The 27850-nt window shown below is 31.7% G+C and overlaps 1 protein-coding gene across 8 annotated transcripts; it reads left to right on the top strand.

The window, feature by feature from the left end:
• Positions 1–454: 454 nt before the first annotated feature.
• LOC148604846 (uncharacterized) lies at positions 455–25912 on the top strand. 8 transcript variants are annotated; one of them, XM_088550579.1, is made up of 7 exons: positions 541–641; positions 2542–2665; positions 20408–20920; positions 22009–22225; positions 22689–22880; positions 23591–23860; positions 24360–25912. In XM_088550579.1, the coding sequence occupies exons 3-7, from the start codon at positions 20429–20431 to the stop codon at positions 24629–24631; spliced, it is 1443 nt and encodes a 480-aa protein (XP_088406705.1). In that variant the 5' UTR covers positions 541–641; positions 2542–2665; positions 20408–20428; the 3' UTR covers positions 24632–25912. The 8 variants fall into 8 exon arrangements, with proteins under 8 accessions (XP_088406703.1, XP_088406705.1, XP_088406704.1 ...); XM_088550577.1 differs by lacking the exon at positions 2542–2665 and having other exon boundaries at positions 455–641; XM_088550578.1 differs by lacking the exons at positions 541–641; positions 2542–2665 and adding an exon at positions 6282–6355.
• Positions 25913–27850: the final 1938 nt, after the last annotated feature.

Genomic DNA, 27850 nt, shown 5'->3' with positions numbered 1-27850 from the left:
CATACTGAGAATGAAGATCGTCTGTTTTCCTGTTTTGACATGGCATTTGTTGCCTCTTATGTCTTTCTATTTTATGGTTGGTATTTTATACCTATTTGAATTGATTACCACATGGCTCTGGTATTTATCACAAAACAATTAAGATGCTTTGTTTCGGGTTAGCTCGTTAGTTATCGACAGAACTGCTTTTCAAAAATCATTACCTATATGTTAATCAATTTACGTTCAGTCGTTCTTGAAATATCTGATTTAAAAAAACCCTTTCCACTTTTTTTCTCGTTTTGAAGTGCTCAGTTTGATAAGATAGATGAATCTAAAAAACATTTGAGTCAATACTGAATTCAAATAAGATACCAAAATCATTAGTATATAAATAGACCCCACTTATTATTTATATTAGACCAAAATTTTTGTTACGCCCACATCTATGATAATCGCCTGTTAGGCTCTAATTAAAAAAGGGAATTTTCAATACAAAAATCAATTTAGGAACTTTTCATTAAATACTCTCCATGTGTAACTTGTCGTCAATTTAAATTGAATTATACGAATCGATAAACAGATATTATATATAACTTCCTAGTTCATAGTGCAATTAAGTGATAGATGTAACCAGGATATATACTTGCTTTTGTTACTTTGTATGTATGATTTTAGATACTTTATGTTCTTTGTTGTGTCTGTCTGTTTTCCATGTCTGGTCTTTGTCCCTGGATCACATTCTTTTGATTACCGCTATAACCTTGGTTCCTTTGATTACTCTTACAACTTTCAATATATAGGTAAATTATAATTTATTTATCTTTGTTCACTGTAGGGGGCGGTAAATACTACAAAAATGTATGTCCTGATGTTACATTTAACAAATTATTCGACAGACGCGATAACTTCGAAACCGAAAATTTGTATTAGGAACACCTTATTCGCTCATAACTTTATTCGTCTGTCCATCCGTTCATTCGTGTACTATATATCTTGTTTACAAAACTCCCACTTTCTGTTCCTTGGAATTTGATAAAATTTTATGTACAGTTTGAAAAATGTAAAATCTAGTACATGCAGAATACTAGTTATTGCTAGAGTTCTTGAAATGATAATTATTCATCGGAATATTTTAAAAAAAATTATGAAGGTGCAATTGAGTGCCATTTCGTTAGTACGATTCTGTTACTTATTTTATTACTATTATTAATATATTTTCTTTTGTCATCATAGGGTTTGGTTTTTTACACAACTTATGCCCGACTTTATATGTTTAAATGTAAGCAAATGATGTTACTTTTATATCAACCTTAATAGTTTCTTCGAATAATCGCTGAATGAAAATTGCAGTCATCTCGTACTCCTTTCGGCTGCTTGTTTTAAATTTAAATGTAAGTTTACTCATTCAGTCGCTCAAGTCATATTCTTTGAAGTTTAAGTTAAAATTGACCTTATCTTTTGTTCAAAAGTATTATCCTCCACGATTCATTCATGTACATATTCAGGAAATATAACTGCCTTCTGTCGATGGCGGGGATATTTTAATTAGTAAACTCTGACGCAAACAAATGGACATGATATTTGACGTAACTGACAGCACATGTTTAAATCAAAAACTGAAGTCTTCAAAGTCGCTAATTGTCAAATATTCTATGCCATTGGTTTTGACTTGCTTTCAACCTCCAGTCTAATTCGCTGAACTCCAAGGCAATCAGTGATTTTCACATTTTCACCATAAACCCTGGTGTAGATATAAGTATGGACTTCAACTTGGTTCATAACATTAAAAAACTCGCATATTTGAGCTATAGTAAGAAAGATTTAAGGTCGATTTAAGGTAGACTATGCACGTATAAGACGCTATGCAAGGATGATGATTGATAATGTTCATTCAAGTTCTTTTCCATTTTACATATTTTGACATTTTACTTTTGTACATCACTAACAAAATAAGTGTATTCTTTTTTCGTTAATCCACTTGACAATTTAGAATATATTGTATCAGTTTTAAAGCTTTTGAACTTTGAAATTTGTTGTGTAACACAACAGGTCGCCAATAGGATAAGATCGGTAAACTTCGAGCGAGTCCAAAATGGAACGAACTCAAGCGAAGATGCGATATCCTCTAAAATCGTGTGCTTTTGTAACCGTGATGACCCGATGTTTCTCAACTTGGAAACTAGGCGTTTCTCAGCTATATGACAAAAGGTTCAATGCTAACCAATCATCTTTTAATGTAACCTTCCCACTCTTATAAAAGTAACAAGTAAAAACAGACGTAGAATACATGTCTAGGATATTTGAGAGGTATATTTTGGTCCTGTATGAACCTATAAATGACGATTAGCATGACACCTATCTCAACCATAATGTGGTGAAGTAATATATGATTATGCAAATAATATACAAATGAACAGTACTGAAATAACGAGTATAGGAAGTCGCTAACAATATAAGTCACTTAAAAAGGTAATGAATACCTCTCTTATCTTGGCAAACTATGGTTCCATATGGATAATACACTCGGAGCTATACCAGTATTTTTTGTTTGCTTTAAAGATACGGAACTATTTCATATCCTTACTCTGCGTAACTGATTACAAGCAAGGCGTTTTAAGTCTCATACTATTGTTAAAGTTTGAGGGTGTGACTACTTGTCAGACTGAAATCAGGCAATCAACAAGTAAGTAGGAACTATTGATTTAAGAATTAAACAGAAGTGCATAGACATTGATTCTTTGATAAAATGCATTTTCTTTCAGATTGATTGATTAATTATTGGAGTTTAACGGCCGAGCAGCAATATTTCAATTATATTCAGGCAATGAACATAAAATGGGATGATAAAAGTAACATGAAATAATGATGGTGAAATGAAAAATGGGATATGACACAAGGATAATAGGATCGAAAAATTTTGATTACCACAAGAAAAAGGGAGGGATGGGTAGAGTCCGGCAATATAGCCTCCTGTGACGGAGCGCAAAGGTTCCTACTTCTATCGAATGCCACAGCAGGGTTCTTTAACGTGCGAGGAACGTGGCATCTTTCTCAACACAGTGCACTACTATGGTTTGCGGTCAGGTTTTCCGTATTATACCCTGTCAACTCCAGCATATTATACGCCAGGTGTACCCCATTCCACCAACTGGGGCACGCAATCCAGTTGCTCTGTAGGCAGAGCGCCTAGCCCCGTCTAGATTTCTGAGTATTGTTTAGTCGACTTTTACGACAAGCTTAGCGCTGCTGCAATTTTCTTCCAGAAATGTCAGAAAGTTTTTTAAATATTTATTGTAGTAAAAATAGGTCTTTAAATGTCGATTGTCTTAATAAATTGATAAGCTCAATATTATGTGGAACAAAAAGGTTATCTGATGTGTACATGAAAAAGTTATCATTCAAACCGGTAGAAGATGGGTTTCACTTTTCTATTTTCCATGTTTGTGTACACTGTACAATTTGAAATGTTTTGTGAAGATTATAGTGAACATTATATGTAAAATTTGGACTTTAATGAATAATTTTCCTGTTGAAAATCTTACTGATATGGTTAAACTTAAGAAATGCACCAGCATATAACCTTAATACAAAAAAGTAAATACTTTAAGAGATCAGAATAAAAACATGGATGAGTAATGTTTGCAATCAAATAGTTCCAAAGTACCTTGTGTCATTCAAACATGAGCCAATTTAGTAACTTACTTTATGTCTAATTACAAAATCAGATTTTAAACTAATTATATATGAATATGCTCATCAACGATAAACTAGCAACAAAGTATAATGATATTATTTATACTGAAATTGTTCTTTTTGACCAACTATAAGGAATTGACATTGTATTTATTTATGATATACGGTCACTGACAATAAATAACGCTTCGGTTCCGCCTTAGTTCCTACCCTTGTATGATCTACCCGTTTATCGTTGTGTCACAGTCGGGGAGGGGGGTAATTGTTGGGAAGAAGTTAAACTTGTTTTAGAAAATGATTAAAAATGCAGTATAAAGAAAATAGGAGTTTACTGACCAGAAATAAAAACGATATACGATTTTAGCACGAATCAGGGAAAGCCTTGTGTTTTACTCCGTTTCAAAGAATCATTTCGTGTATTGTTTTATTGTCAATATACTGTTACGGGTTGTATGTTTGTAACATAAAGCTAAAACAATAATCAATATAAGCAAATAAATTCATCGACAGCAATTATTCTGATTGTGATATGAAAACTTAAGCCATTATTTTCACAGTGGAATGGAACAATAGGCAGTCAACACTTTGCCTGTTAGGTTTTATATAAGATTTACACAAAGTCTGTAGAAGTGAATTGTGGCATGGTTTTATTATTTCTTATATGATATTAACAATTTATGTTAACAGTTGATGTGGAAATTATGGCGATGGTACGTTTGTCTGAAAGTGAAGAGTTTGCAAACAAAGGTGAATCACCAACTTATCACAATTTAGTATAATCAGATATCTTGAAAAAAAAAAAAATAATAAAACAGCCACACCACAAACCGTCGTTCAAGCTACTATTATTACAATATAGAGGCAGTCAAACATAAGGATGCCTCGTTTGGAGATTAAACGTTAGAAATTTATAGCCCGTTAGAAATTACGGTTAATTTAACCAGTTTGTTTTCAAATCGTTTATGAAATAATTAGATTTGTTTATTTCAGTTAATGTCATATCAAAGCACTTTGTTTCTGCTAAACTTTGTATATCGATTATATTTTTGTCAACGTAGTTAAATAAAGAGGTGTATAATTACTAGGAGATTTTTTATCTTCTTAGTTCATAAGAGGTGGGGTAGGCAAAGCCTAAATATTTACATTAAGTGTAAGTGTTTATAAGTATCAGACAAAATTTGAAAAATCAGTAACGTGCATGTCAAAAACCCATCGATCTGATAATGTAATATAACTCATGGATACTTTCTTTATTTGAAAAGACCATTATTGTGATCTTTGCTAAACTGGCTTTGCTCAGAAAGTTTTCAATAGAATCATAGAAAAATGAGGTTCTTGACAGTTATCTACTCTTGAAATATTCATTTTCACATTTCACTGAAAATTGTACCTCAATTGTCCAGCATAAGGTTTCCAAATCTTGTCTGCTTTCCTTGATTATGATAGTGAAAATAGTCAAATAAAACTATCAAAATGGTTTTTTTTTATACCATGTTTCATCAACTGCCTGATTCTTACACATTCTGACACTTAATACGTTTCATATGTATACCAGTTAGTTCTTTTTAATTCCTTTTAATTCTTTGGTAGTTTTGAGAGTCAGTAAACCGCTAAATGGGCATACAAGTAAACCAAGAAATTAAGATAAAATACACATGTGTCAAAAACCATCTTCCATTTTTTTTTTCTTTTCAAAATTGATTACAAAAAAAATGTTACGTCTGTAGATATACGTTTAACGTCTATTGTAAGTATACTTGTCTTTACTTCAAACGTTTGAAATGTAATTTTAGTCAAGCTTCCGATTGCAGCAGACGGTAAACATATTATTTGCAAAAACCCAACTAGCATTAATTGTGATGGACACCAACACTGATGTTCTCCTAACATTCCGATTGTCCCAAGAATTTTCTCAGTTTCTACTGCTAAGAAAAATTAGAAATAATCCTTATAATTTAATTTCCAATGAATGACCGTCCAAATATTTATAACTGATTCGTAATAAAAAAAGTAATTTTGCTTAGGATTAATAAAATCGACGAGTGCGAACCAAACAATGTTAATGATAATCTGATACAAAATAATCTTGTTTGCTCAAATTGAACCAACCAATCTAAAAACTCGGTTCAAATTAAAATAAATTATTGACTATTATTCATTATATTTGATATGCGGGTATAAGGCATCACAAATGTAATCAATACTTGTCCATAAATGATTTATTGTTTAAAGTTTAATAAATGACAGAAATGAAAACAAGACAGACAGACAGACAGGCTGGCAGACAAACAGATAATATATTTATATTCCTGATCACATGTATGTGGAGAACACAATTTTAACAGACTATAAAGACGGAGACATTTATAGTTTTACACAATTTGCAAACGTCCAAGGTCATGGTGGGGTAATTCAAAATATAAATTATCCATAGACTGGGAGTGCGTGTTACGATATGTTTAGTTGTGCGGTTAAAAATTATTGGTATGAAGTGACTATCATGGAATACCTTTTGAACCAAATATTAAAAAATAGATCTAAGTGTTCCATTTATAATAAATTCCGTTACTTTTATTATTACTCTTTTCACTTTCAATCTTTCATTACATAAGTTTTGCTGATGGTTGTACAATAAATAAGCTACAGATCTATGATAATTACTTCAAGTCTTAATATCAAGGTAAGCTATTTTTTCAACTATCTACATTTATAGTTTTGAAATTAATACATATCAATTTCATATTCATAAACTTTGTAGTAGATCTTTAAATGCTGGAAAACTAACTAAATCTTAACAATTTGTAAATCTCTGTCAAACTTTACTTTTCCCTGTTGTTTAATGTTTTGAACTTTGCTCAATTAGTTAAACTTGATTTTTCTTACAATTCGTGCAACCTATTCACGACAAATGACTTATCCAATGATGTAAACGTGTGTTGATATGTAGCCTCAGTCTCAAATTCAAGGGCGTCATTTATGATGGAAGTAAGTTATGAGAGCTTAACACATTAAACAAATAAGTATCATTAATTCAGATTGCTGTAATAGAAGTGGTATTGTGTAATATTGCAGTCATTGTTTACATATAAGTTCCGTTAATGTTATTTTTTTATTGAATAATATCAAGATTTTCTACTACAGTTTCCAGGAATAAATATTTTTGAAACAGGATATTATCTTATTGAAATGAAATATAAATTTAGTGCGATTCAGTTTGTGCATTTATTTACCGAATTGTAAAATGAGGAGTGTTTGTGTAATTTTCAAGTTGAATAAACACCTACCTCTCAATTACAATTTGAAAAATGAAATTAATTATGTCATTCATTAAAAAATCCACAACATGTCTGTACTGTAATTGCGGTTTCTGATGCAAAAAATGTTTATTCCCTCGCGATTTAATGTGATTCATTTTTCAAATCGGATTGAATTCAGTTTTTGTCCTTTTTGAGCGAAGGCGGGCCAACGTTGGGAGAGGATATCTCTTTTGTCATGATAGAAATTATTTCATTCTAATATACCACTTATTTGGTTATCATTGATATTATTTAGATGTTAATAGAATTTGTTATAGTTATGGAATTATAAAAACTTGTTTATAACAATTTTCTTTTGATTATCATTTTTCATTTTTGGCTAGAAATTTTCAAAGCACATCCCTTCATATATGTTTTATTACAGAAAGAGGTAACACATTAAATGAAGTGACGCTACAAGTGTGTAACATATACGAAACGAGGTAAACGTGCTTTATGAATGCATCTGCAGTCTTCTGATTTTCTAATTCTTTAATTTCATAACTCATTTGACCTTTGAGTTATGATATTGGTTATCGGACATTCATTTATGGACTTTAATACATCCTATGTAGGATAGAGGATCAAATTAATGATGCATGTCACAACAAATCAAAATTATACAAACGTCTCAGAATGTGACATCATTAATTTGATCCTCTATCCTACATAATAACACATAGATGAACTGTCCCGTACTACCATACATCGTGTACTAAGTTACAGCCCTAGATTAGTCCTACGAGGAGGAATAACCCGTCCAGCGAAAGCTATATTTTTATATAGCCTAGCTGGCCAAGTGGTCTAGGGCGCTGGACTTAGTGCAGGCGGTGTTGCCATAGATGTCACAGCGGTACGTGTTCGAGTCCCGCGGAGGGAACGACAAAAACAGTTTGCTTTGCAAATTTGACAGTTCTAACATCGTTGGATATTTTTCAGACGCTTCTATAAGTTTACGTTATCTTCCCTGTATCAATTGGATCCGATGGAGCAGTGTAGTGAACAGAGTCGTCACATTCTGAGACGTTATATATATATATATATGTGTGTGTGTGTCTGTGTGTGTGTGTCTGTGTGTGTGTAAAATATTGAGCATTTTGTGTTTCAACATAGATGCACATTCTATTGTATTTTTGTGTTTAATCAGGAGTTGTTTACATAACTTGACTTGGGTTTTACCTTTTCAGCTTTACGATATTTTCCAACTATATTCTTAAAATTGATGAATGATGTATCAAATACATTTAAATCAACAAAGGTATACTGGAACCATTCTAAACGCAAAAAAAAAAAAAATATATGGAAGCTATAAATAGAGTCAGTTCATTGTAAAAATAGCTAGTGAAATTTTCTATTACGTCAACAATATGAATAATCAATGACGCGCTGGTTAAGTTCGGTTATAATCAAGAAGTTATTTTACACAAAAATTAAAATTGGAAAACCTGTTAATATTGACCCTTTTTATAAGGAAATGTAAAAGCTTACACTGAATTATATTAAGACATGTAGAAATAGGGGAAGTTCGTCTATTCATTAGAATATATCCAATAATCAATTCAAATTTAAATGTGGATGTCGATTAAAAGTAATTTAATTATGACCTTCCTAGTTAAACAACAACGTAACGAGCTTCTAATAACAAGTAAGTCATTATCACTATCTTGAAAGCTGGATAATATGCAGTGGTTGTAGAAGTCAAATGTACAGATTTGGGGCGCACAGGTAGGTTAATACATGAGCCGAGTCCGAATTGCTCACTTGCTTTTGTTACTTTGTATGTATGAGTTTAGTTACTTCATGTTCTTTGTTGTGTATGACTGTTTTCCAAGTCTGATCTTTGTCCCTGGATAACATTTTTTTTATTCATCTCGAGTTATATGTGCCTGAAAATGTAACCTGACAGAATGAAAAAAGTTACCAATATTTTGAAGAACATTTCAAAGATAGTTCAGGTCATTTAATACATTTTAACAACATCATATGCAATAAACTCATCCAATCTGTTCAACCCATGAGTTCTGTGCAAACAAATTAAATCGACAAATGTGTCTTCCTTATACAGTTTAAACACACCTCTCCTCAATCAAGATATGTGTTTAATATCTTAAACACTCATTTTATGCAATAGAAAATACACTAAATAAAACAAAGTTTAAATAGTTTTAACGAGAAATTATTGTAGAATTTAAATCTAAATTTGTTTGTTTGAATTATCATAGTTTGAAAGCACAAAGCTATAAAAAGTATTTTCGTCTGCACATTTTAGTAATTTTCCATGCGCCCCAAATCTGTACATTTGTCTCCCACAACCATTGCCTATTGTTCAGCTTCCCAGGCAGTTGCTATAGCAATCTTGTCTTTTCTATTATATTATATTATAGCTAATAATGAATATGTTCAATTTTTTACATACCTTGAAAAGTGATTTATTACAGCGTAAACAAAGGTGGGGATAATAGATCATCCTTATATGTTTGTCCGTCTATCCGTAGGTCCGTTCGGTCGTGGTTCATTGTACCTTGTATGAATACTAATCCTGATGGTTTGTGCATTTTCTGGAATTTTATATGCAGCTTGGGCATCATTTGCAGATGTTCATGAAAAAGGACATTTATTGCAGACTTCTTTCAAAAAGGGATTAATTATTTCTCAAACTTGCACGCATACTTTTTCTTAATTCTTCCAATAAAATTGTACACAAAGTTAAGGCATGAAATGAATTTTACTTGAATTACGTCACATTTCAAATATTTCAATGTCAGCAAATACGTAATAGTTTTGAGCACGTTTTGTTCGTTGTATACCATTTTTACATCATTTGTTTCATTTAACTGTAATGGTAGTTTCATGAAAAAAAAATCGCTCCTTTTTATATTCTGCAAGCATCACGTTCGTCAGTTTGGCTAGTTGTTTGTTCTTGCGCAACGCAAATCTTAGTTTTCTTCCCTTTTACTTTATAATTTGATTTTAAGTTGGTATATCAAGATGTGAATCATCATTTTCGTCGGACTTCGTCTTTGTACATTGTACAGTGTACAATATTTCAAGTAAAGTTCTGGAAAAAATCCTTGACAAATCTCTATATTTGATGAACATATTGTATTCGAAGATATGTGTCTTTAACTAAATTAATATTTTATTTAATAAAAAAAGGCTAATTTTCCTTTTCGTAAATTTCAAAATCTCTTATACGTGTTGTAATGTTTAACTACTAAATTTACTATAATCATTGAACGAGTAGTTAAGGGAACCAAGATTCAATCCTGGGACAAAGACTAGAAACGAAAAACAGACAAACACATCAAAGAAAATAAAATAACTAAAGTAAAACATACAAAGACACACGAGTAAATGAGCAACTCGCACTCCACTAAAACTGGGAGCATGGACCCGGTGCAGATAAAGTTGAAATCAGAAATTATTCAAAGGCAGAGAATAAGTTATTCATCTTTTTCTCGGCACTTTATCTAGAATAAAAAGAAAGTACATTAAAAAAAAACTATATTAATGGCTAAAATTTAATAAAAGATTACCTTTGAAAGTGGTAGAGCAATAGTTTTTGAAATAAAAGTAAACTTTTAAGGGATTTTCCTATATATATATATAGTTTGTTACTCTGACCCCGAGTAAGACCCATCGAAAATCACATAGAAGAGTCATTAATTGCAAGGTTGTAGGTTCAATTAATCATTGAATCAATATTTGCTCTTCTTTTTGAAACTTTGACATAACGATTTTGATTAAAATCAGGCATGTGGTTTTAACATTTGTAACTAGTTTGACTTCTGGTTGATCGTCATATCTTGTAGCTCATACAAAGCTGTTCAAACAGTACGTGTAGAAGTAGATTAAACTATCTAAGATATTGAAGTGCAAAAGTATGATGGAAAATTCTTCAAAGTTTTAGAATTATCCATATTGCATCACAATTTGCTTATTCCTTAAACATTTTCTTAATTTAAAAAAGAGACGTGTTGACACGAGTTGAGGGACACTTAGGGGTGTTTTTACTCTTCTAATATGATCTTGACTTAAAGTCAGCAGGATATTTTAACATCATTTTCTCTCCCGGTATACATGAGAATTAAATAAATATCCATTGTTCATTTAAGAACACTTTATACATTTACTTAACAATAAAGTAAAATATGGCACCGACGCCAGTTTTGTAATTACATAAATCAAAGATACTAAAAACATGGAGGCGGACAAACTAAAGATTGCGACGTTTGCGATTAAAGTTTGAAGTTAATAGACCGTAAAGAGATCAGTTATTTTGAATTTTAAGATTAATAATTAAATCACAAAAGAAGACCACGCCTTGTTTAGACCACCAGTCAAAGTATTTAAACGATCAGGAAGTTACTTGATAAAGCCAAATAATATGGCGAAATTCGAAACCAACAAATCAATTGAAAAACTTTTTTTTCACTTTGCATTAAGTGATAAAGATTTATTTATGGAACAGATCTCTTTGACATTGGTTATTCTAACGTATATACTTTCTACGGGCACTTCTTATTTGACTATTATAAAATTAAAATTAATATAGGTTATACAATGAGACATTTAATCTGTGGAGTTCAAAAATAGTATAGATTCAATATACCGGTAAGTTGTTTTAAGTTATTTTAATTCCTCTATAAATTTGTGTCTCACTAAATCAATAACTATATCAAACACACTAGCCAGAGTCTAAAACGCTCTTTTTCTTTACAAAACTAAAAACAAATGTTCTTATTTTACATCCATAAGACTAAACGTTCATTGTAACAATGCCTGTCAGTAATCTTCGATCGGCTTCTCACTTATGTTGAAGGTTGCTCAGTGTAGTGTGTCGGAGATATATTGTAGTTTTCCGTAGATATGTTTGAGATTACTGAGCGTAGTGTGCCGGAAATATGTTTGAGATTTGTGTGTGTAGTATGCCGGAGATATGTAGTACTAATAAATTTAGGATACAGGAGATATTTTATGGTAATTAGAGCGGAAGGGGGGGGGGGTACTTTGTATAGCATGGTAGAGAAATGTTGAGAAGTAAAAAATGAAGTTCACCTTTGATATTGACATTATAATATGTTGTTGATAAAAATTGATTAAAAAATATTAAATGTTTTGAAGGAACTAGTTAACTATCTACACTTCGAATTTTGCTTTTCATTTTATTGCTTATTTTTATTTCTATAAACAACCATGGATCTATGATATTAACAAGTCATTCTTTAAATCTAAATTTCAATTTGAAGCACCCCAGTGGGTGTTTGGATAAAAGTAGAGGGCACATACCTTACCGGTGCACATTGTCCACGCTCCCAGTATTAGTGGAGTCTGTGTTGCTCATTTGCACATGTTATCGTGTTTATTTCATGTCCGTAATGGTGTGTGTTTCTATTTCTAATTTAGCCTTTTGTCATAATATATTCTTTTGAATACCGCTGTAATATTGGTTCCTTTGATTAAACTTTTGTGTAGATCATTATTTGAATTTATATTTTCTGTTTTTTGTCTGTGTTGGCACGTTTTATTTGTTTTAAGTTCTTTTTTTCGAATAAAATCTGGCTTAACCCATATTTCCGACGGAAATGCCTGTACCAGTTCAAGAATATTTCATTGTGTCCAACCTTATTGTTTTGTAACTTGACATTGCAATTTGTTAAACAGAATTTCCTTTTTGCCTATTCTTTTTGATTATTATCTAAAATCAGTTTGGCAATTTCGTTCGTATTTATAATAATTACTAGAGTAGGTGAATAATACAGAGAAAAAAAAATTAGATCATTTCGTGATCGATTTATAAACCCCATCTCTAGGTTACAAAATCTATTTTGTTTGTTTTCCAAATCGTGAATAAATTATTGAATTATAGTCATAATTTGGTGGAGCTCTTTATTTAACAAATTACTTAGAATCCAAATCTAGTTGAATGTGTTTATTACGATTCGGATACACAATATAATAAGTTTATAATTCAGTATGCTTTTTCTCCGAAATGAAACCTTTTCAAACAAGCAATTTTTGATATTTAAACAATTTGTATTCTGTTTCTTTTCCATTGTGTGTTTCATTTTCTGAATCTTGCACGATTTGTTTAACTTAGTTCTTTTAGATGTATTATTTACTTACAATTTTCAACATAAATATTTACGACACATGAATTATACAATGATGTAAACATTTGTTGATGTGTAGCTTCTGTCGTTTGTGTCATTTGTGATAGAAGTGAGATTGTAGGCTCGGCGGGTGTTTCTAGAAAAGCAGAGGACGCTTACTCTACCGGTGCACCTGGTTCATGCTCCCAGTTTTTAGTGGAGTCCGAGTTCCACAACATTTATACATATCTACAACATGTATACTGATACACTCAAATTTCGTTAAATCCACTTCGGGAGGGGTAAGGCGAAGGGAAAAGTGGAATTTCGTTTTAGGAAGAAAAACAACTCAATTTAATTGATTTACTTATTTTTTTTTCTTTTTCTTTGACTACAGTTTGCTTTAGTTTTTGAAACTATTTTATTTATGGTACGTTTTTGTTTGTTTGTGTCTGTCTGCCTGTTTGTTTGGTTAGTATTAGATCGTACTGTTTTTGTTTTGCTTGCTTGTTTATTACTGTTCTCTTACAAACGATTTCTTCTTATCATATATTTTAACAGTTTTAGGCTTAAGTAGAAATTTTCATCATTATACTAAAGGATATGACATATCACACCCTTAGAGAGAATTATAGAGAAATATTAAATGTTAATGATGCGACGCTAAAAGTTTTCTGCAAACACATGACGAGGTAAACATTTATGTTCAATTGCTACTATTTGCCCTACCGTAGGCAATGGATGATTTAACATTATTTTAAGGATTTTAATGCATGCTACAACTGGACTCTTCGTGATGTTAAACAACAGTTCGGAATTTAAGAGAAATGCCTTGTTTTGTTTTGTCGAGTACTTTTTTTCATTTTCCAAATAACAAAATGAACTGAGGACACATCTACCTCGCCCGTCCAATTCCTTGTTTTATTACTTCGCGCGACCTACAAACTTACTAACTTACTCGCTTTGCTATTTTTGTTATTATAACAGAAAGCAATGTTTTATATTCAATATTTTTTTCAGCTTTTTAACTTGTTTGGTTTTAAAAAGTCGCTAATAGGATTATATTATATATAAAGTTTACACCAATGAAACAAATGTTAATGAAAGTCAGTCTAAATTGTACTTTTGACATCGATATTGACATCACATAGATGGGTGCAAATTGGATAAAGAAGGATAAAGAAGGATAAAATGTTGTTGTTTCACATCTTTCTTAGAACTACTTATTAATTTGATATTTGGCTTTGCATAAGAAGGTCGAAGTTATTTCTACTAACAAAATGACTCGATGTAATGACATCAATGCAATGTCGATGTCTTGATCAACGCGAATATGTGACACTTTCTATATCACAGGCTCTGCGTCTGCATTAATCCGCCTGTTTGCCATAATGTCAGGTTAGCGTAATTATGGAAACCCGGGTCTAAAAGAAAGTCACAAGGTCATTTCTAAGTATTCGTCTTTGGAATGTTTACGTTTATCCAAGTTAAAAAAATTCCTTTTGGGAATACAATTCGAATCAAAAGACAGCCAAGATACCCCTCTTTACTAAAGGTATAAAAAATTGCTTAAAATATAAAAAAAAATTAAGATTTTACTCCCTGCTCCCTTAAAAATCACATGGTAGAGACCAGACTGTTTGATTTTATTCAAAAGGATATGCTGAGAGTGAAAAAAATGAATAATTATGATACACTTATGTCTCTCGGTCTACCAAAAAAATCTGTAGGGCATGGGGTGACTTGTTATTGCGTAAAAAATGTTTGTGACAGAAAAAAAATGTTGTTTTTTTCTTTAATTTTGCAATAAATCGTTTTAGTTTCTTTGTTATGCCACCAGTGTATATATATTTCCTAACAATGACCAGTAAGCACATATTGCACTACAAACATATAAATTTTAATGTAACATTACTTATTTCATCAGACATTTTTGAAAGATTTTTAACCATAAAATTATGTTTTCGACACAACACGATCAATTCTCACGCCAATGTAATCCAATTCCTTCATTATTGTATTTCTTTGTAGTTAAAACCTTTTTTGTACAAGAGCTTTTCCATTAAATTCTTAACGTGACATGTTAAAAAAAATGAGCGAAATTCTCGGAATGAATATGCCTTCCTCTACTGAGACTTATTGAGTTACAGTTTAAATTATCAAAAACAATATTTATAAGCGGAGGTGACCTGCATCACACACATGTGAAGTAACTTATGTCTTGATTAGTCGTCATCATTATCGGTGTCCTTCTTTTCAGATACCAACACTGAATTTAAAAACAAAACAATTAAAAATTCATAAATTATTTAAAATTACTATTCAAATAGCGTGAAATGATCGTCAAACGTTTCGTTTAATATATGGATATAAAACTCAAGTCTTGAACAAGTAACTAATTTTCTAATATGAAATATGAAAATATTTGCCTTTTTAAATAACACTATAACAATAAAGTTAAAAATAATAGCACTTTCTGTATTATATTTACATCCTTCATTTTGTGCATTATAAAGCTAAAACATCGTTGCTTCTAATTCGACTGTCTTTTGTGGATATAAACCACTAAAATCCCCAAATATCTTTCACAGTGTTAGTCAATCATTTGCACAATATGAGTGATGCTGACAATGAGATAATCAATGCTGATAGACCCGGTTTGCACTCAAGTGTAATACATGACGGACTGAGGTATTTCTTAACGTCCTTGGCTATCGTTTAGTATCTCTCACGGACGGTGTAAAGCATCAAAGCGTTTACACAGTCCCGAGGTATAGTCAAACCCGTGAATGTAGGTCATTGTGTATTCGGGGAAATTAGTTTTCATGTGACCATGTTCATTCATTAAATTCATTAAAATTGGTACATTATCACGTCATTTAATGTCGATCGGTGACCTAGTGATTCGATTTGTAATATGCACGCTATATACAGCTTTGTATAGCCTACAGCAGCATTTGCCGAATTTGTTACCCAGCAAAATACTTTATGGGGTAAAATCAACACTTTCCAGTGCATGTAAGACAGATATTGGTGCATGCCAGTCATTTGATACGAAATTTCCAAAGCCGAAAAAAATTATGCTATGTTTCCGAGCACTGTTCTAAAATTTTGTAGGGTCGGTAGATAGGAATTTTTATTTTCATTTGATATATCTTTTAAAATGAAATAAGTCATAAAGACACAATGAAAACCAAAGATGCAAAGACTAAACATGTAATAGACTTAGTCCACAGCCTAATCCATTTTGAGATTCGACGAATGAGTATTTTTTTGTTTTGACAGAGGTTTTAAAAACAATTAAAAACAAAAAATATCTTACAAGTACCGAATTTAAAAAAAGAATTATCAACGACCAAAAGCACACTGATGGCATGTGCGATTTTAACTTTCTTCTTTTTTTCTTCAAAATTTCAAATAAAAACTTAAGAGTGGGGGTCTCAAGGAGGGTCAGTAGGGTGTCCGGAAACATTTTTTAGGCATAAACGGGTGTTCTTTTTATTACTCCGGTAGTGCTAGAGATTGTCTAGCAAGCTTGTTTTGGGTATGAAAGAACGGAATACCAACATCTTACATGAATTGCATATACAAATAAAGATTTAAAAAAAAAGATCATGACGGTGTTGTGAAGTGCTGAATGCACATACACGTTATGTTGGTTCTGAAACCAAATGATACTGGCACTGCCTTTTGACATATTTTAGCTGCAAAACATGTATACAGTTTTTGTCCAAGGAAACATTGTTCAGGCTACAAATGAATGTGACTATTTAGAATTAGATAAAAATTTTTGATACAAGATTTAGTTGAAATATTGATTTATTTAAGTGTTAATCGTGAGTCAGGACTTAGCCTTGAAGTCCTTTATATACCGGTATTTTATTTTTTGTTACATTACAATTTCGATTTTTTTTTCGTTGAGTACATGACTGTAAATGGAATACTTTTCCATTATGGACTTATGTAAAAACAAAAGACAATATAGATGTAAATCATTCACTTCCAATTTGGTCCTAAGGAAGAGTGTTTGACAAGCTTTTATTGGAATAGAAAACGAAGCATGTCCAAACCCCGAATTTGCCTATATATATATACCGGTGCACCTGGGTCATGCTCCCAGTTTTAAGAGCCCGAGTTTCTCATTTACTTTTGTTACTTTAGTATGTATTATTTTAATTACTTTATGTTCATTGTTTGTCTGTTTTCTACAGATAAAAATTCGATATGATATTAGTATACATGCTTTCATTTCGTTCATACTTCCAACTACTGTCCAAATTATAAAAAAAACAAATTAATAATTTTACTTCATTTTTTACCTACACCCAGTGGAAATTTGAAAAAAAATGTCTCTTTTAGAAGGACGAGTACTCTTTAGCATGAACATATTTTTTTCTAGCTTAGCTCTAGAACGATTGTGGATAGCTTTAAGACTTCTGTATTAGCGTATGAACTACATGTACTACATAAAACACATCTGATCGATAGTACCTGTAGAATTTGCAAATACAAATGTAATGTAGTATAAGACGGCGCTTTTTTCTCTCTGTGTGTGTGTCATCCTATATACTATGGCTAAGCTTGTCAAAGAATTCTTGATGCTACAGAGGTCTATATTTGGTCTTCGACATTCTAATACTCTCTTTGAACTCGTATATTGCAGTTTCTATTTCGCCTTTCAACTATAGTATACGCTCCATGATTCGTTGTGAAACTTTTTTTAAAGGTGAAAATCCATGATATCAAATTTATAAAAAAAACAACATTTTTTTTCTTCAAATTATTAATACAACGATAACAAAAGTGTCCCGTTAAATCTTTTAATTATATTTATTATAGTTTTCATGATGCATGAAATTCGACTTTCAGTATCCGCTATCCTTTGTAATCCGTAGCTACAGTTTATGTTTCTCGGATTACCTCGAGTATCGTAACGTTTCTTTTATGTTTTGATGCTGCATTAAATACATGTAATGTTAACACTAAAAATTAATAATGATGCATGCTACATTTTTTTATACAGGCAACAATATACTAGCTACTTTTATTACTTTTCTTTCATTTTGTTAGTTTTCTCTATAACATTTACGCGCTTATGCACGTAAACTTTATGAACGACGTTGAATGGGGTATACCAACGCACTTCTGTGCATCTACGTTAGACATCCAACGTACTTTAGGGTTGACTGTCGCAGATCAGCGCGACCATCGCAAATCGACGTCACCATCGCATTTCCGAGTCTTACATTTATGTCAACCAACTTTTCGTGCGATTGTTAATAAACTGTGAATATTTGAGAAAAAAAAAATAAACGAACAAACCCCCCAAAAAAAAAATAAAATAAATAAATAAATAAAATAAAATAAAATAAATCTAAATAAGCTGTTTAGCAAACAGCAAGGTTGATCAATATTTATTTGTTGAATAACTTGGTATATTAGTTTATTAAGGCGTCTTTCAGTTAAAACTCAAAATTTGTTGGTGTCGAATAGCATTCAACCATAACACAATGGGAACAAATAGATTATTCTATTCGTTGAACTGTAAAATGTAAAAGAAACATTGCTTTAAATTACATGTGGGATTTATTTGAGTTGTAAATTTGCTAGACTAGTTTGTATTAATTCACTTTCAAATCATTAAGATATGATGATACTAAAGTGTTTCAACAGATGACAACATGTTTTAGTGGATTTCTACCCAATTCAAGCCTCCTGGAATATCCAGCAATTCAAATAATATAGTAAAGGACAGAATTTCATTTGTCTCGTTTTCGTCTGTATTCCTGATTACAACCAACATGTATATTTCAAGAAAATGTCAAGTCTGATTCACATTGTCTACAGAAACAGAACTTAACTAAAAAAGATTAAGGAGTAAAAATATGAAATTTCCATTTTTTCATCATCAGGCCCCATTTCAAATGAAATATTAGTTTTAGTTCACTTTATAATTGTGATTCATAACAATCCTAATTATTATATATTTTTTTGCAATAACAGTATATTTGTAACAGCTTAACTGTTATTAGGTGAACATGGAAGGACTCACACGGGAACACAGTTCTAAACTGTCCTGTTTTGATTTCCGAATTCGAGACATTTTCAATTGAAAATTTTTGGAGGACGGCATTATTTTTTAAAACAAAGATTTATATTTTCAGTAAAATGAGTTATAAAGATGACGAAATTATACTAAGCCGTACTTTTTTTGGGAATAAAACAACATTTAAACATATTTCCATGTTTTGTTATATATCTTATGCCTTGTTTCTTGATTCGATTCCTAAAAAAATAGGGTTGGAGATGTGTACCGTTATTAGATTTCGAACTGCAAATAAGGGGATTAGAATTTGGATGGGGAATTATGATAAGGAAGAAGGATCTACCTTGGGTATTTGTAATGTTGATAATAAGATCTTTAAAAAATACATAATTTAAGTGGATAATGTAAAAGTATATTAATGACAAACGCAATGGGATTGTTTGGAGAACGACGATTTTCTTTTCTTTTTTTAGAAATGGGATATTTTGGGGGTTTATTCCCCGAATATCTACTTGCAAAATAAAAATGTAATTAAAGAAAGGTGTATTAAGGGGCAATCAAGAAGGTATCTGTAATTATCTATCATTATGAATATGATAAGATGCACACATAAAATTATTGTGTTACATTTTGAAAGTAGTAATGACAGAGAGAATTTTTTCGAGAAGAAAATGTATGAATAGTTTGTGAATTGTCATCTATGGATTACGAAAAAACGTGTGTTATTTTCACTTTAATGGCTTAAAAAATAGTCAAAATCCTCTGAAATTTCTATATCATTAACTGTAATATTTGTCTTCAAATAAATAAGAAATATAGCATCAAACCCAACTATCAGCAACTATATTGGTGTACTTATGCGACAGTTTACACTACACTATTACAAATCTGTATTCTTGTGAAAGGTCTTTTGTTAACCTTTGAAACAACGCATGTGTGAATTTCTTATGTGAAAGCAAATTTTGCGTGTAGAAATTCCACTATTAACTGTTTCTCACATAAGAAAAAAGTCATTTTAACCAAAGACCTTCCACAAATCTGATGTTTTTATGTTGTGAATGGGGTATTCGACGGGGAAAATCACGAAAAATATATTGGAATTGTTTAAAAAAAAAAGGAGAAACAGTTACTCCTTCAGATTCTCGCGAATAAATATATTTCTTGTCTCGAAAAGAAAAATAAATGTTTTAACATGCTAGCTGAAGCTTGCATGTTAAAAATCTTGATTGTAACTTTGTCCGTATAATAAATACATGAATAAGAATCATATGTTATGTGCTTTCATATTTTATATGCAGTAAACAAAGAAAACAGTGACAATGGATCAACAAGCCCAGACCAAAAAAACTTTGAAACAAATTTACCAAATTTTGCACAAGCATATTCATGAGTATATGGAATGCTCAGAAAAATGCAATGACTTAAAGCCAAGACCAAGAAGTGATCCAGTTGATAAAAGACCTCACAGTAAAGACGCTGTAATATATCAACGGGAACAATGTATATGTAAATCTCACGTTCATCAGGAGTCAAGAATGGAAATTGGCCAATCGTCAGATGACACACTGCAAAAAGGATCAGATGATATACGGTCGGTATCTTCCAAGGAAAAAACAGGTAACAGCACGTCCAAGTTAAAACCAAATCGAGATGATTCGATAACTCCCCTATGTGACTATGAGGCATACCCGTCAGATAATTGTATCGATGAAACTAACGATTCATCAATTCATCAAAAATTGAAAGTGATTTGCAGTCAAAACTTAGATATATTGAGAGAAAATGCTGAATTGAACATAAAAATGCAAGAGGTATGTACTTTTATTACTTCTTCGATATTTTTTGGCGAAATTTATTCCTAGGTTTGGTTTTTTAGTTTATTTTTATCCCTTTAATTCCGATTTAAAAAATTCCGTTCATGTAATTTACATGGAACGTATCTTAACTACTCAAAGTACTTATTTACGAATTACTCCTTGTATGATAAATATTGACTCTTACACTATATCCACTGTTATACAGTAAATCTAACACCGATGGAGTGAAATTATCGAATTTAAATTTTGAGGTTTACCGATATTATAGAGTGTGTAGTTTTAAACGGCTTGGCGTATGAATGTGTTTTCTAATTACACAGTGTGTAGCTCTTTTATTTATTAATCTATCTATATTTCGTTTCGGTAACTTCGCTGGAATTGCATTTTGCTTTTTTGACGTTTCAATAGAATATGAAAAAATAGCTTGCAGAGAACAAAAAAAAGATACGAAAAAAATGAGTAGAACACCTTATTATGTTGATCAAGAGTCATGCAAATTAATCAGAAAAAGTTTAATACAGAGTATAAGTTAAAACAAAATCGGGGGGATTCGATGAACTTCCCAGTGTCACTATGATGTATACCCTCCGGAGAACTGTACTGATGAAACTAACGAATCTTCAAATCATCAAACATTGAAAGAGGTTTGCAGCCAAAACTTAGATTTATATTGGGGGAATGCTAAATTGAAAATCAAAATGCAAGCCGTATGCCATTTAACTGTTCTTTTTTTTTTACCGCTGAGTGAAAGTCATTTTTTTAAAATTTATTTTGATCCTTTTTAATTTTTAATTTAATTAATCAATTAAAAACTTCACATAGCATCTCCGTTATCTAAACCTCTTATATTGCTTTTAATATATGTTTATGTTTCCCTCTTGTTTGGGTAAATATAGACTTCTGCATAGCAGTAAGTCTACACTCGCACTTAAATCAGCTAATACTGGGGTAAATTAAACTTCATTGCATCAAATAAAATTCGAAAAAAATATCTGCAAATATCAAAACAAAAGTGAGAACACAGATAAGAAGATATGAAATTTAAACAAAAAAGTATAAGTTTGTTACTTTGTCCTTTTCAGATTGGCAAACTGATAAAACATCTGCCTCTAAAAGATGATACTGAATGTAGTACTTTGGAATCTATTAACGAAATTCTTTCAAAAGTAGACAGTACCCAGAAACGATCTGAGATTTTATGTGACAAATTGTGTGAAGGACTTAGCAAGTCAAGCAAAATGATGTCTAAACTCCCAAAGGAACTTAAGGAATTTTGTGATAAAATCACAAAGACAGCTGGTAGGTACCATGAACTAAATAATTATAGTAATAATATATATAGAAAAGTTAAGAATGAATAACTAAAGATGTTAAAGACAAACTGTGATCACGAAAGCCGAAGATTGCCAAGTTTTAAAGCGTGTGTTAGTGAAGTTTCCACGTGTTCTCAGAACGAATATCGAAATTCGCGATAACCAATTTATTATCTTTTAATAGATATTTTTTTCAATAATTTATGGTATTTTCAGGCACATTTTTATTATCAGTGGACTGATATAGTAAAAACATCGGGGGACAAAAGTTATTATTACGTATGATGGAAAGGGATAAGTATGACCGAAATATAGTTAAATTTTTGAATTGTCATATAGTACTTGCTAACTTGATAAAAAAAAACAATGCACGTTAGCAGAAACACTCTTTAGTTGTTTATTTCCTAATTAGATCGATTTACTACTTAAATAACGAATTATATTTTCAGGTCACGAATATCGCCAAATAGGACGAGAGCTTGAATTAACACCAGAAGAAATAAAGGATATTGAAAGAGAATATGAAGACGAAGGAGACTGTTTGTATCAAGTTATTTTAGAATGGAGCAAGAAGAGCGAGAATTCATCCTACCACGCTTTAGTAACAGCTTGTAACAACGTAAACCCCGACATCTTGAACAGTAAGATATAAACTCTTTTTCATTGCAGTGTATATACGGACGCTTATTACTTCTTTTGATATTAATGTAACTGCAACTGTTTCATCATAAATTCATGGATCGATACGGTGTATCCATCTGCATCACGAAAACCGATCTGTTCAATGTGTCATAGTTTTCCTTTCCTCTTTCGTCTACCCCGGACCTGACTTTTTATGAGCAACTCGGCGGTTGTTTCTAGAAACCCAGAGGACACTTATCCTACCGATGCATCTGGTCCATGCTCCCAGTTGAGTCCGAGAGCTCATTTACTTTTGTTACTTTTTATGTATTATTTTGGTTACTTTAGTTCTTTGTTGTGTTTGTCTGTTTTCCATGTCTGGTTTTTGTCACTGGATTACATTCTTTTGATTTCCGCAATAACCTTGGTTACCTTGATTACTCATTCACAACGATTTTTGCGAATAAATTTAACATACAAAAACGGACAAAGTCAGATTTCAAATTTGTAAAATAAAAACTTGCCCTTTTCAATTTGCTAGGTGGTTAAAAACTACAGTGTAGATATTAACAATTCAAGCAATGTGAATTCTGTAATTTTTTATCCTTTAACATACTTTCTTTAATGATTGCATGCTGAAATTGCAAGGAGCTTTTTGTCAAACACCAGAATCGTAATATTAGAAATTTTGTGATAATACGACATTAAAGTGTTATTTTATCTTTCACAGTGAAACCTCTACAACCACAGAAGGTAAAGGTTCTTGAAAAATGTTATCGCAGTCTTTGCGATGAAATAGTAGAAGCTCCAATTTTGCCGCACCTGATTTCTGCCGGAGTTATGTCTTTTAGGCAGCAAAGATATGTTCTTCAAGCCAAGACAACAGATCAACGAGTTTCCTATTTGATCAACATCATCTGCACCAGAGAAAGGGGGTTTGATGAATTGCTGAAAGCTCTTGATATAACATACCAAGCACATGTTTCCAACTTTTTGCGAAGTAATTTGTTTTCTATATGACCTTTAGGGTAGCACAGAAGATGTTGCTGTTATCAAATGTTACTTGAATACATCTGTGGAATATTTAAATAATTTAAAAGCAATTTGTTGCACAAATGCATTATAATATTTTAGGAGATGCTGTCTAAAAATTTTCATTTACATTTTCCATATTGTTTTTATTTTGTTTATTTCATTTAATGTAAAGCATATACAGTATGTTACAGAAATGTATTACTTAGGATATATGTTTAAACGTTAAATTGATTTTCATATGATAGTAAATAAACTTGCATCGTGTGCTACATAGAAATAGTATAGGATTGAAAGGAAATAACAAAAAAAAAAAAAAAATCAAAAGTGCACTATCAAAAGATTTCCTGACAAACTTTATTGTCTTTGACAGTGCTTAAGATATATAGATTATGTATAAAATCTAAAAGTTGTGTCCGTCTTGAATTTCTCAATACGATTGATTTCTTTTTTCGTTATAATTGTAGCAACATTATCAAGAATGCAAAATGATGTTTCCTCCAGCACCAACTCCTGTGAGACAGTAGAAGACAGTGGACATGAAATTGACCGACAGAATCCAGTTGCTTTGTCATCTCCAATGTTCAGGAAAAGAATAGGTTCGTCAAACAGTCTGGACTTTGATGACAATAAAAGTTTGGAGTCCGTCATTTCTTTCCATAGCAGTCCAGCTATTTCTGATCCAAACACTGTTTTAAAACTTATACTTGAGCTTATTCTTAAAGCACAGAATCAATGATTGTTATAGATGTTTACAGTTTGTTTCGTGTAATTCAGAGTGAAGTAACAATGCTTGTGGTAATCAGGACCTTTACTACAGTTAAATTTGTGTTTATAACTATAGGGAATTTGAAAGAATTTTTGTAATATTTAGAATAAGACAATTTTTGGAAATTAACATACGCATACTATAATTACACGTGTATATTATGGAAGCCTCGTGGTAAAATAGATAAAGAACATCAGCAACAGAAACAAGCTACAAAAACGACAAAAATAGATTTCATTTAAAGGAAGTTGACTGTTTTCTATAACAGCATGCTGCAGGTATTCTACGTAAAATAAACAATGATTATTTAATCACGTACTAAAATAATACCGGAAGTGTTGAAATATAACCGGAATGATTGAAGTGTCCTGCTACAACATTCACATATTTGAGCAAGTTATCAGACGGGAACTGACTCGACTCCCAACTGCCTTGCTTTATGTCATCATTAACTTCTGATTGTCGAGTTGTACCATGGTAAATCTTTCAGTTATAACAAATGTAGATTTTAATATATTTCGGAAAATGCCGAAGCGTCAGCAGTGAGATCATTCAAAAACGTCAAAGTCTAGAAAAAGACATGACCTGAACGTGAACATATGGAACAAATACTATCTACAAGATATGTAGATGAAATAACATAGATTACTCGTACATATAAAAACTGAAGAGAAGGAAAACAAGACTTCGAACAAAACAATGAAGCACTTTAGTAATTGAATATAATTCGTTAATAAGATTGAATCTATAATTCGGTCAAGTTCCTTTCAAATTTCAATATTGATAAGTATTGATAGTTATTTGTATATCTTTTGATCATGTTGTTTGTATATTAAGCCAACCAACCGTCAACGACAAAATTAGTCAATTCAGATGAAATGTTCATATAACATTATTTTTGGAAACAAATGTAAGCAACAATATACTTTGGTCCACGTCACACAGGCCTATAATCTAAATTCAACCCCATTCTTCGTGAAATGCCTTACTGACGACATGTCATAAACGTTTAGTCACATAACGTGTCTTTGCATTTAATAAAATAAGGAATTCAAACAAAAATGCACCTTAAAGGAATTGCTCTAAAATGTACCAAAACTCTTACATTGTTTTCATCACATGGCTTTCACTTACAGATTTAAAAAAAAACTTGAACTTTCTTGGTTTTCTTTAGTTTTGAGTATACTGTATGATATATATTTATTTTTTTCTGTTATTGGGTTTTTTCACAATGAGATGTTGTTACTTATATATTTAGGTATTTTATGTTTGTCAACTAATAAGAGCAAAACCAAATAGACAACAAAATCACAACATGATGTAGAAAAACTCATAGAACAAACGATGCGATACTTTTTCAATTTACACGAGCCATATGTTTATGTTATTACAGAAAAAAGAAGCGGATATTGTGCGAGAGTAATCAAGGGAACCAAGATCTGAGTGAAAATCAAAAGTATGTATTGCAAGGACACGGAAGTGTCTCACCAACAGGTAGTCCAAATTTCAGTGGGAAAAGAGGCTATACTCATGTTTAAAATAGAAATTACGGAGGTGCGTCACCAACAGCTACGCCAATTTGAGTCCGAAGAAAGGCTATAATTAATTATAGAAAAGATATATTACGGAAGTGCCTCACCAACAGGTACTCCGATTGGAGTCCGAAGATGGGCTGTTATCATGTTTAAGACAGTTATTACGGAGGTGCCTCACCCACAGGTACTCCGATTTGAATCCGAAGATGATGGGCTATAATCAGGTTTAACTTAGATTCACTCTCAGGGTCTTTATATACATGAAAAATAATACACTATATTGTGCAGTTTTCGGCATAACATGAGTTGTGTCCTTATTGTGTGACTTGAGAGGTATCGTGGTTCTCCACCCCGCATGGGAAGAATCGGGATACATATTACATACGATGAGGATATTTAATTTTTTGTAGGTTTAATCAAAGTGGTCTGAAGCTGGTGAGTGAGTGAGCTGCTAGTAGTTCTTTGTACATTTGTGTAACGTATAATCAGTTTTTTATTCTTATTTTAACAAGGGACACAGACCTTTTTGAGCTTATTTTTTGTAGGTATTTTTCATTGTGTAATATTTTTCCACAGTTGCCAGATTTAAAAGGGAGAGGGTTGTGATCATGCCAAAGTGCTTTAACCCCGTCGCATTAATTTTTGCGCGTGTCCAAAGTCGGGAATTTCTGGCCTCTGTATGTATTGTATCATCTTCATTTTCAATTTACTTTTATGTTGTTGGGGAATATGGAGCAACTATTCCGCTGTTGTTTTGGGGCCTGCTGCAGCCTCCCCTATGATGTGAAGGTTCCCTCGTCATTCATCGAAGACCCACAAGTGGCCTTGAGCTGACATGCATTTCTCATCCCGGTGGAGTTCTTGTCTCTTTTACCTATTCACCATATTCATTTTCGATCGTTATATTACAACAGTTATAACGGAGGTGCCTCGCCAACAGGTACCCCGATTTGAGTCCGAAGATGAGCTACAAACAACTTTAAAATAGTGTATGAGCATGAAAACTTGGACGCAATTATTTTGCGTTGTCGATCGCTTTTGCTCGGCGATTTCCGCTACTCTCATAGATCAGAGAACTTTACGCCTCCATATTAATTCAAGGAGGAGGAAAGCAATACATAATGGTAACTTGCCGTCAAGATCAGTCTCTGTATCTACATTTGACACGGTTACACATGAACGTAATAAAATTCCTTTGGATTTCCTGGTATTTGTGTTCCAATATTTAAAAAAAAGTAACTGTGTTTAAATCATATTCTACCATTACCATACAAAATAAATAAAAGTGGACGGCTTATTGTATTTCTTATATTCATGGAAGCATACTTTTTTAATTTTCAACATCTTACACAAGTAACTTAAAAAAACTACAATCTGTCAATCTTTTAAAGACCGATTATTCAACATAAATAGTGAATTAAACTTAGTAATACATAAATCTAGTTTAAAAAAAATTGTGAATGAAAATAGTCCCATATTAATTCAGGTAAAAATGAAAATATACCGAAATTGATTCAGGAAAAAACTCTTCTTTGAATTATTGACTTCATGATCATTAAGATATGAAAATGAAATAAACTTGGACAATTCATGTAGGTCAGGCTTTATCAGTTGCACAACTGGAATCACCTTTCACACAAAATTATGCAACCTG

This window comes from Perna viridis, chromosome 10 (assembly GCF_037379345.1).
Source record: "Perna viridis isolate PV_CMFRI_1.1 ecotype Kerala chromosome 10, ASM3737934v1, whole genome shotgun sequence".
Classification (NCBI taxonomy): domain Eukaryota; kingdom Metazoa; phylum Mollusca; class Bivalvia; order Mytilida; family Mytilidae; genus Perna; species Perna viridis.
The sequence above is the reverse complement of the archived record's forward strand: the minus strand, read 5'-3'. Positions and strand labels throughout refer to the sequence as shown.